This window comes from Pagrus pagrus (assembly GCF_965226575.1).
Source record: "Pagrus pagrus genome assembly, chromosome: 23".
Classification (NCBI taxonomy): domain Eukaryota; kingdom Metazoa; phylum Chordata; class Actinopteri; order Spariformes; family Sparidae; genus Pagrus; species Pagrus pagrus.
Window position 1 is genome coordinate 19,794,751 of NC_140205.1, and position 10,341 is coordinate 19,805,091.

A 10,341-nucleotide genomic window follows, 5' to 3' on the forward strand; every position below is an offset into this window, starting at 1 on the left:
CATTGATTTCAGTAGCTGTTCTTGTACTCGCTGTCCAGTGAAATAAGTCAATGAGACACTTGCAGAATTATGTTGACGTGTGCTTGTTCCTCTCTCCTAGGTCTGTGTGGGTGCATGTCTGTCTGCATGCGTGCATGTCTGTGTGTGTGGGTCTGTGTGTGTGTGTCTGTATGTAGGAAGGGGCGGTGTACATGCATAACAAACTGAATTTGTTGAACATCTTTTCCTAAGGGCTTTAGGAGGGCTTTAGTGTTTTTCTCGTTACAAATGTAAATTTTCTCCCTACTCGTTTTTTTAATGTGTGTGTGTGTTCCTGCGCAGGTCATGTGTGTATAAGAATGATCAGGCAGTGAAAGAAAACCCAAGCAAGGCTCTGCAGGAGGAGGAGCCGTGTCCACGCTTTGCACACCAGCTGGTCTACGATGAGATGCACAAGGTAACACACAGTTCACACTCTCTTATTTCATACACTTTCACTTGAATTCATGTTGCATTCAGTGAAGACATTTCCTGGCTCCACTGCTTGATCACAGCTGTCTTCTGTTACACGAACAGCAAATAACACTGGTGAAGAGCTAAGAGTCAGAATTATAGAGAGGATTATAACCCCAGTTGTGTTTCAAATTCTCTCAAAGATCAGAAGAAAAATCACAAATTCAGCTATGAATGAATAACTGTTAAAGGTTGTTTTCTCCTAACCTGTCACTTTTAGCACAATTATTATTATTTTTTTTTTTTTTTGATAATCTTTTGGCTGCTTAGTCACAACAAAACTCTGGGGAATTAAATAGTTTTATTTTTAACTGAGGAAAGAAAAAGATCACGCATTATGTAATACTGGATGTGACTATCCAGTATAACTAAAGACAGTGATAACAGTTTTGTAAGTTTAGACATTTTTAGGGTCCGGGCAGCTAAGCTGCCAGGAACCTATTGTATTCCTAGGAATTCTTTCTTTCTTTCTTTCTTTCTTTCTTTCTTTCTTTCTTTCTTTCTTTCTTCTTCCGAGGAAGTCATACTTCCCATGGGCGAAAACTCACCAAACTTTACAGAAATGTCTGGCCCCATGCCAGATTTACTTAATTCCAAGGACATGTCAATATTCCTCCTGGGGGGGGCACAATAAGCGTTTAAATTTAAAAACTTTAAAAATACCTACAAAATCAACAGTACATGCTACAGTTTTGAAACTTTCACCAAACTGTAGCCCCAATACTGCTGAAACTTTAGTCCACTTAAACTCATTACAAATTATGAAGTCCATCACTCAGTTTTTTTCAAAACCTGTAAAACTTATAAAACCTATCTCCTCCCACAATTTTTGCCCAATTGTCACCAAACTTGCTAGAGAGCATCTTCAGACCGTCCTCCACAAAACTTGTTTCTTGGATTTTTGATTTATCAAAAATTAAGCCTACAGTGCATCAAAATGTTTGACTGTAAACAGTACTGTAAACATATACTATCAAATTCTTGCTAAATACATTTTCAATCTTCCTGAAAAAAATTGAGAATATTTTGCAGTCATGGTTGATGGAGTTTGGCAAATATCAGAATTTTATCTCAAAAACTGAATTTTTGAGAACATTTTGAATTCTGCTCTCATGGGAACAACTGGAGTCAATGGAAGAGTGGCATTTTTAAACATCAAATTTTCTCTTATGAAGCAAAACACTTTAAGTTAAAAACAAATCACCAACATTTCCATGCTGTCAAGATGCAATTTATGTATTATCAGATTTTTTTTAAGTCAAGGAATTTCTGACATTTTGACCATTTTTGAAATCTGCCTTGACAACAGCTGCCCGGACAGTGACTCCCTGAGTCGACAAATCAAGCTACACAGCAGGTCTCACTTCCAGCCAATTAGCTCAGTGAGTTAGGAGCTGGTGCTTGGTATCAGGGGTTGTGGGTTCAAGACCCAGCAAGGATGATGATGATGACAGATCAAAATGTCAGATGTCCTCAACATGAAAAACAAGACCATTGTCCTGACGGTGGCATCGCAGCAAGCCTCTAAATTAAATAAAAACAAATAGCTTGGACTGGACCATGGACGAAAGATAACCAATTTTTGCACAAAGGTCCAGTCTCATGCCAGATTACCTCAGCTGTAAACCCAAGCCAATAGTCCTGATGGTGGTGCTACAGCAAGCGTCTAAAGTTCAAAACTTTGAAAATTCATAACAAATCAACCATACTTGCTACAGCTTCAGAACTTTCATCAAACTGTAGCCTCAATATTGAAGAAACTTTTGTACATTTAAACCTATTAAAAATTATGAAGTACATCACTCAGTTTTTTTTCAAAAACTGTAAAACTTCTTAAACCTATTTCCTCTCTCCTCCTTTGATTTATCAAAAATTGAGCCTCAAAAACTGAATTTTTCACAGCATTTTTAATTTTTCTTTCATGTGAACAATTGGAGTCAATGCAATGATGACATAGCTAAACACCAGTTATTCACTTATGGAGCAAATCAATCATTTTTAAAATTACCAACATCTCCATGCTGCAATATGTGTATTTTCAGATTTTTGTCTTGATAACTGAATTTTTTACGGTGGTTTCAAATCTGCCTGCGCAACAGTGACTGGCTTACTCAATTTGTGAAGCCACTGTTGTGTTGCCACTTGCCAATTAGCTCAGAGCGATAGATGACAGTCTTTGGTTCCAGAAGTTGTGGGTTCAATCCTCAAGTGGTCCAAAATGAGCATTGTTGTCAACTGTCTTGTCTTCCTATTCTCCTGTTTGTTGCTCAGAATTGCCAAAAATAGCCCGGACCCGACCCATCGCTGCGCAGCAGCTATAATCTTAGATTTAGTTTTCTTAAGTTTTTAATATATATTTAATTTGGGGTTTATAGGTTTGTATGTATATTTCATCAATGTGTATTTCCAGGTTCATTACCTGTTTGGTGGAAACCCTGGGAAGTCTTGTTCTCCCAAGATGCGTCTGGATGACTTCTGGTCCCTCAAACTGTGTCGGCCCTCCAAGGAGTACCTGCTCCGCCACTGCAGATACCTCATCAGGAAATACAGGTGTGTAGCTTTTTAGATTACAGCCTTAACACCACATCATAACATGTGCTTTGTCTTTAATTGGTGCACCAATATCATACACTGATACTCATTATCAGCATCCCTACTGATGTTCTTAAACAGATGGGGTATTGTCAAGGACTGACTAATATACATTTAAATGATGAGTCACAATACCCCAACAGTATAGTAATTAAAAACAGTGTTGGTCTGGACCTTTAACACTAAAAAACAATCCCAAGCAATGTCGTGCACTGAGGTGTCCAAAATTCAAATAAATGAAAGCTCTGGTATCAGATCAGTCATTTGTATTGGCCGGTATCGAGATACTGAAAACAAGAAAAACAAGTGGTGAAATCAATGTGTCCTCAGCCTTTTTGATGTCGAGTTCCGAGGAAAAAAAATAGTGTTGACAAATATTTGGGACATTATGAGGTCAGTCCCAGTCGAAACCATTGTACCTTTAACGTTAGATGGATGAGATAATGGTTCTTGGTTAATTGCCAGACATTTCATGTAGGAGTAGAACAAAATGATGCAACTAAATGTCATGAGGATGTTCATGTTGTTTTCACATTCCAATTATTTACCATTTGGTGTTTGTTTTGTTCAATTTGTTCACAGCAGTAGCCACTGTAGAGGAGCTGATTCTTTAAAATGAAAAATACCATTTATTTATTTTATTTATTTATTTATATGTCAAGAAAAGACCTTTGACTTGGTAATATAATGTGATAAGGTAATGGAAAGTCAAAGAAAGGTAATGGAATCTTCCATCCAGGTGATGATGGGAAACCTGAGTTACTGAGCTGTGGGGTTATCTCTGCTTTGTGTCTGTTGCCATCTAGTGTCTTTCTGTTGTAACTGCAGCATGTTTACCTTGAGTGTGTTTTGTTTGGCCAGGTTTGAGGAGAAAGCCCAGTCGGAGCCGTTGAGTGCACTAAAATACCTGCAGAACGACCTGTCACTGACGGTGGACCACACAGACCCTGATGAGACCAAAGAGGTATTAAACATTAGTAGTTTGGTTTTCAGTGGAAGTTTCACTAAAAATATTTTTTGGCTAGAGAAAAAAGCTAAAATAAACGACCATGTGAGAGAGACCAAAAGAGGAAACCGCATACATGTGGAGGAAAGAAAAAGCATAAGAATGTGTGTATACGAGATGGAGGTTGAAATGTAAATGTTACAGTTTAGAAGAAGAGAAAATTTGGATTAAAGACTTGAATGTTGAACCTCTTGGTTTGTGATTTATGCAGATGTCCCATTTACATTAGAACGGGAGCTGTAATTTGTAATCTCCATCTGTCCAGTTGGATGTGTAATGAGAAAGTGTATTCTGCCCTCATTTGTATGCTGAGGGTTACAGCAGCTGCTGCAGCATGAGCTTCATCTGCTGCGGCTGTTTGTTCAATACTCTTTAATGTAAAAGGATCTCAGACATTTGCTTTGTGCTTCAGTTCCAGCTCCTGCCCTCGGCTCTCTTTAAGTCTAGCTCTGACTTCATCCCTCTGGGTAAGAACCTGGTCTCTGATCACACAAAACACCACATTTATGTTCAGACATGACCACGATTTAGATGAAGTTCAGTATTGTGAGTCCTATAAATGAACCAAGAGCTGCTTCACTTGATTTTAAGCATGGAAGTCACCTAAGTCTGATGGAGGCTGCTTCAGTTTAGAGTTCAGAAATCTCATTGTTTTAATAATTTGTGGAAGTACCAATAGTCATTCCTACAATATTGTTGCAACATCGATATTAAAGTCGAGCCCATTTGGTCAAAAATATTTTGAAGTGCTAACATTAATAAAGTGCCTTTGAGAAGATTTTAAAATATCAAGATATATATCGTATATTGCGATATGGCCTAAAAATATTGTGATATTATTAGCCTTAATTATCAGCCTTAACTAATCACTCATGTCAATATAGTGATACCTTTATTTCACCAACAAGTACTGCTTATATGAGCCTGCTGAGACATGGACTTTTGTGCGGAGGCAAGTTAGTTTTCTTTCCTTGTTCTCCATTAACGTATGACTGTTGCAGTTCAAATATGACACGTTTACACAGGTTAAAACAAATCATTAGTCCCAGCATCTAAACTGAAATAAATCAGCATAAACATGATGAACTTGATGAATGTTTTTGTTTCGACCTCTTTCTCTCCCCAACCTCTCCTCTCTTAGGTTTCTCAGACGTAGACCAGACATACGCTCAGCGGACGCAGCTCTTCGACACGCTCGTCAACTTCTTCCCTGACAGCATGACCCCGCCCAAGGGCAACCTGGTAGACCTCATCACGCTCTAGCCTCTCCGACCCTTGACACACCCACCCCTCCTCCATCGCCTCACCCACTGGACTGAGTGAACACCTACCCATCCACACACCTGATGGGACAGAGGAGACAGAGACCAGTTATTTTTCTATTCCTGAACCCTGCTGGTGGGATTATTCTTAATCTGGAGCCTCCTGCTGCAACAGTCTGTGTTAGCAGATGGTGAGGGTCGTAAACACACACTTAAACAACACTGGTATTTGGATATGGGCGCAACTCCTAAACCTGAGGTGTGTTTGCTTATCCCTTTGGTTTTCGTGCTGATGAAAATTTCTTGGCACATGCAAAGCCCCTCTGAACTCTGCCAGACATCACTTATGTTTTTCATCTTCACTTGATTTTATTTCTCCGAAAAGTTAAAGCCAAAAAGAGGATTTGTAAGCATTTGTTTACAATCTTTTTTCATAGATTTTCCCTTTTTTAAGTGTTGGATTTCTGCTTTGTACCCACGCAAACTTCCACAGTCGACCACAGATGTCCGACTACATGTTTGGAGTAAAACAGATGAGGAGCATATGTCTGTTCAGACCAATTGTTGTGGAAGTGAAGTTCAAATTCAATGGTTGTTAATTTTTTGACGACAGGACGATGTGATCATGATCCAGGAAACCACTTCACTCCACAGCTACCAGCGTATGGTTCGATTGGTAAAATACGAACATCTCTCCTGCAAAACATTGATTTTGATGATTTGCTTAGCTTGCTTTTCTATAGCACATGCCCCTATTTATCATTGTGACGCCCACACAAAGGCAAAAAGAGTAAAAAAAAAAACAATGTAATAGTGTTGTATGAACAATAAGGAACAATTCTATGAGATGAAGTTTAATATATATCTAACTATAACTTATCTTGGTTTTGGTTGTTATCCCTGTAAAACTGGTGAGTACATTTGGATTTACTACAGAAGACACGAGAGATGATTTCATCTGCTAATAATGGACTTTAACTTCATTGCTGTACAGGATATGTAAATATACATATAGGACTTTTTTGATTGAACAGATTCTGTGCTGGATCTTGTTCTTTCTTGCCCCGTTTCATCAAAAAGTCAGGTACAGTAACTTTCTGGCTCTACTTTTAATACTTATTATTACTTATTGGGAAGAATTGAAAGCAATCGGTGTGTGTGCGTGCGTGCTTGTGTGGGTGTGTGTGAAGTGCGGGTGCCAGTAATCCAGTTTGACAATTAGAGTGGGAAAAGGCATTTTAGGTCCGTTTGTCATGGTGTGTTGACAGAATGTTCCTCTAGTGTTATGAATTAGTGAAATATCTTTCTTTTGTTCTTTCTAAAAATCCCAAGTTGGGCCCCTTAATAGTTTTGTTTTGTTTTGTAGACAGCAGCGTTGAGTAGAATGAGCCTAGCTTCTGCCTCATCCATTAAAGTTATGTAATGAACACACTTGTCAGGTATTATACCACTTATACCATGGCCAGCTGGCATCAAGTCTAGGAGACGTGAGTTGGTCTTAGTTGACACAGAAGATTTTTTGACACACAACTGCCTGCCTGTCAAGTCTTTACTCATCCTACACAGAGTGAACGCTAGTGGAACATGAGGAACACTATTCAGTGTCAGTGATTGGGATGTTAATCACTGAAAATCTTATTTATTATTCCTGATAACGAGATACTTGAGTGTGTGAAACTGCTGGTTTGTAGTTCAGTGTTTCCCACAGACTGACTGTGTACCTGTGGTGGTGGGTGGGAGGTTGTATCAGACCCGAGCCAGCAACCCAGTAACCTGCGCTTAACATTATAATCAGTGCGCTTACAGGAGGGATGTACTGGAACATCTCTACCTCTCTGTGTTTCTCTGCAGAGCATGTGTGACTGACAGTAGACTGGATGGGAGCAGTGACTGCAGATGGTCTATTAGTTAATATATTGTGGATGGTGTCTCCGACAGATAAAAAAAATGAAAGTAAAATATTATAAAATAGGTTGTCAAATATACCTAGGCAGCCCGCCCAATTAATGTCTATGTGTGGGAAACACTGGTTCAACTGTCTGTGGTAAATGAGGAAGGGATACCCCCTACAAAGGTTCCCATCAACACTAACTTTGGAATGTCTTTCACAGTTGTAGGAAAAAGCCCTGTCATACTAACATCACTAAAACAAAAAACATAATTTTGGGCAGGGGGTTTGCTGAGAGAGCTGGGCTGATGGCAGACATTGTTCAGATCTTCATACAGAGGTGGAGAGTCAGGCTCAGCCACATAAGAGAGCCGGGAAGGATTTGTTTCTTACTCAAGGATACTTAAGAAGTTTGTGGGTCTGGCTGCATGACCACCTCTCTGCTCACAGTTGGAAAGATTACCTCTGCTGTCACCAAATCATTATGTTTTATTGGTGCTTACTGGTTACTCAAAGTCACACTGTCAGTTTTCTTTATTGTCTTCCATGACTCTCAGTGAGATACTAACGGATTGTCTATTAGTGGACATATGATCACTATCGTCCCATCGATAAAACTCAGTGGTCACTGGTCAGGGTAAAGAAACAAATGATTGTCTCTCCCAGTCCTACATTTATAACAACTGTGATACATCAGAGCACTGCGTGACTTGACATCCCTGGCAAATCTGCTATGACTGTTAAACTCAATTTGTACAGAATTAGTGTGTAATGTACAGGATCAGTGCGTTTTCTATCTGTGAGCTTGAAGAACATTGAGGACAAAGGACATCACGAGTTCAGTTTGACGAGAGGGCAGAATTGGGTTTAAAAGATGGTTCGTTTCTTGTGTGCCTTAATGGCAAATTTAAAAAATCTAATCTTTATATCTCATATTTAACTTTATATTGACTGAGGGGTCACATCTGTAATCAGAATGAAACTCAGTGTTTGCTGAGACTTTAAAATCAGACAAACTAGTTGAGAAATGATTCCCTGTTCAGTGGCATTTTAGCGATGATGCTTTACAGCTAATGCACTTGCTTTGACATTAAAGGACCATACTGGTGTGTTCAGGTTAAAGATCAAATGGGTTAACGCTGAGCTACATTACAGGATCATTCTGTAAACGAAAATTCACAAAAGAAAGAACGTGTTAGTTTAAGTGTTGGCTGCCTGGCATACTGCTGTTAGTTTCAGTTGATTTCAGCTTCAGTTAATGATAGTATAAATAATAATCATAATCACATTTACTCTGATGTGCTGCCTAGTTCACTTCTAAGAATGAATGTGTGAAATGGTGCTGAAGTGAAGTGAAACCAGCTGCTGTGTGGAACGCAAGGGAACAGCAAAAGTATGCTTTGGAGAAAGGCTGGCAGTCATGTCAGAAATAGATGCACAGTTTTGCTTTCCTGCTGAGAGTTGGCTGAGGAGGGCTGTACCACTCATGTCTGAACATGTCTGTGTCTAATTATTAAGCTACCACCAACAGCCAGTTAGCTTAGCTTAGCTTAGCATCAAGACTATTAACAGGGAAACATACAGACTCGCTCTGACAAAAGGCAACAGAACCTGCCTTCTGACCCTTCTAAAGCTCATTAATAAACACAGTCTGTGATGATGATCTGATTGAATAACAAGGCCTCAGGAAGTTTATGTGCCTGGCCAATATACAGTCCGATACATAAACTCCTGTAAAACCACAACTTGACAATTTTACACTTACATTTTTGTACAAATTGAACAAACAACATATACGGTGTTAATTAGTTTGTTACCTTTGGACTGAGCCAGGCTAGCTTTTTACCCCTTGTTCCAGTCTTAATGCTAAGCTAAACACCTGTTGGAAATAGCTATATAGCGTACAGACATGACAGTGATGTCAACCTTCAAATCCGACTTGGAAATTTGGAAAAAAATATACATATTTGCTTTTTGTTAATTATTCCTTCAAAGATACATGATTTGTAGCAAATGTGCTGGAATTTGCTGAGCAGAAACACACTGGTGTGGTCCTTTGAGTGTGGAAACGTCTGCTGCTTTTTATTGAATGCAATGTCAATTGAGCCGGGAGCCTCACTTCGTCACTTGCTTTGATGTGGCTTTAAATTAATAATGTGCTTATTGATGCGAAAGAGATCTTTCCATTAAATGCACTATTTTATAAAATGTCTGATCTCGAAAGGATGTGGACCTCCTCAGGATGTGGTTTACTGTGATCATGGGTGCTCTGCTACTGTACCTATCATCACTGTAAATAATCTTGCTGGCTTTTCTGCAATCTGCCCGTTTCCATCCCTCCAAATTCAAGTTAAGAGACATTTCATTCTCTAAATTCATCAATTAAGGATAGTCAAACCTGTAACAATTTACTTGAGAGAGATGTTGCTGATCATCTCGAGTATTTGGTCATTTTGCACGTTAATGTTGGTTTGTTGGAGGCAGATCAAGGCGCGTGTGTTATATGTCTGTTCATGTTTATTTTGCCCGTAATTCTGCTGCCCTGATACTGACTAAAACTAAATCAGATCAGTGTTTTAAACGAAAAAAGACACCAGGGCCAAAAAGAATGAAACTATCTTAGGTAATGACGATGCTTTGCGGGGGATTATTTATGATATTTGACAACATTAAGGGCTCATCATGCTTGCTGTAGCATCTATTTTTGTTTTGTGCCAGAAGAAAACTGTGTTTTAAAGACTAATTGAAAGCACCTTTGTAAAGAAAAAGAATACACAATGCCAAATACTACTTTTCTTTTTGCGTTTTTAGGGTAAACATCCTCCATGTGACAATGTTTGCTGGATGAAATGTTATTTTTTTCATTTTCTCTTTTTTTTTCTTTCCATCTTGCCCTTCTCTCGACCCCTGGGTGGGACTCGAGTTTAAAGGCTGGTACTCTCAGATCAGTGAGCACTACTCTGTGGATACAGTGAATGTGTAGAAAGCCTTGTAGTATTGCATTGTATGTAATGTATATAATGAATAAAGATTGTATTTTGTTGAGGTTTTCCTAACTCCTCTCTTTGTGGTGTTTCTGCCCCCTAGTGGCCATTTATAGA

General features: G+C 38.9%; 1 protein-coding gene across 4 annotated transcripts in view; it reads left to right on the forward strand.

Moving 5' to 3' along the window:
- Positions 1-10,296, forward strand: part of mkln1 (muskelin 1, intracellular mediator containing kelch motifs) — a 29,527-nt gene extending 19,231 nt beyond the window's left edge. For all 4 annotated transcript variants that reach the window (XM_084346444.1, XM_084346446.1, XM_084346445.1 and 1 more), the window contains exons 14-18: positions 322-436; positions 2,903-3,042; positions 3,946-4,048; positions 4,503-4,557; positions 5,232-10,296. In XM_084346444.1, the coding sequence (XP_084202570.1) occupies positions 322-436; positions 2,903-3,042; positions 3,946-4,048; positions 4,503-4,557; positions 5,232-5,353 (535 nt within the window). In that variant the 3' untranslated portion in view covers positions 5,354-10,296. The remainder of the gene's footprint in view (positions 1-321; positions 437-2,902; positions 3,043-3,945; positions 4,049-4,502; positions 4,558-5,231) is intronic.
- The last annotated feature ends 45 nt before the right edge of the window (positions 10,297-10,341 follow it).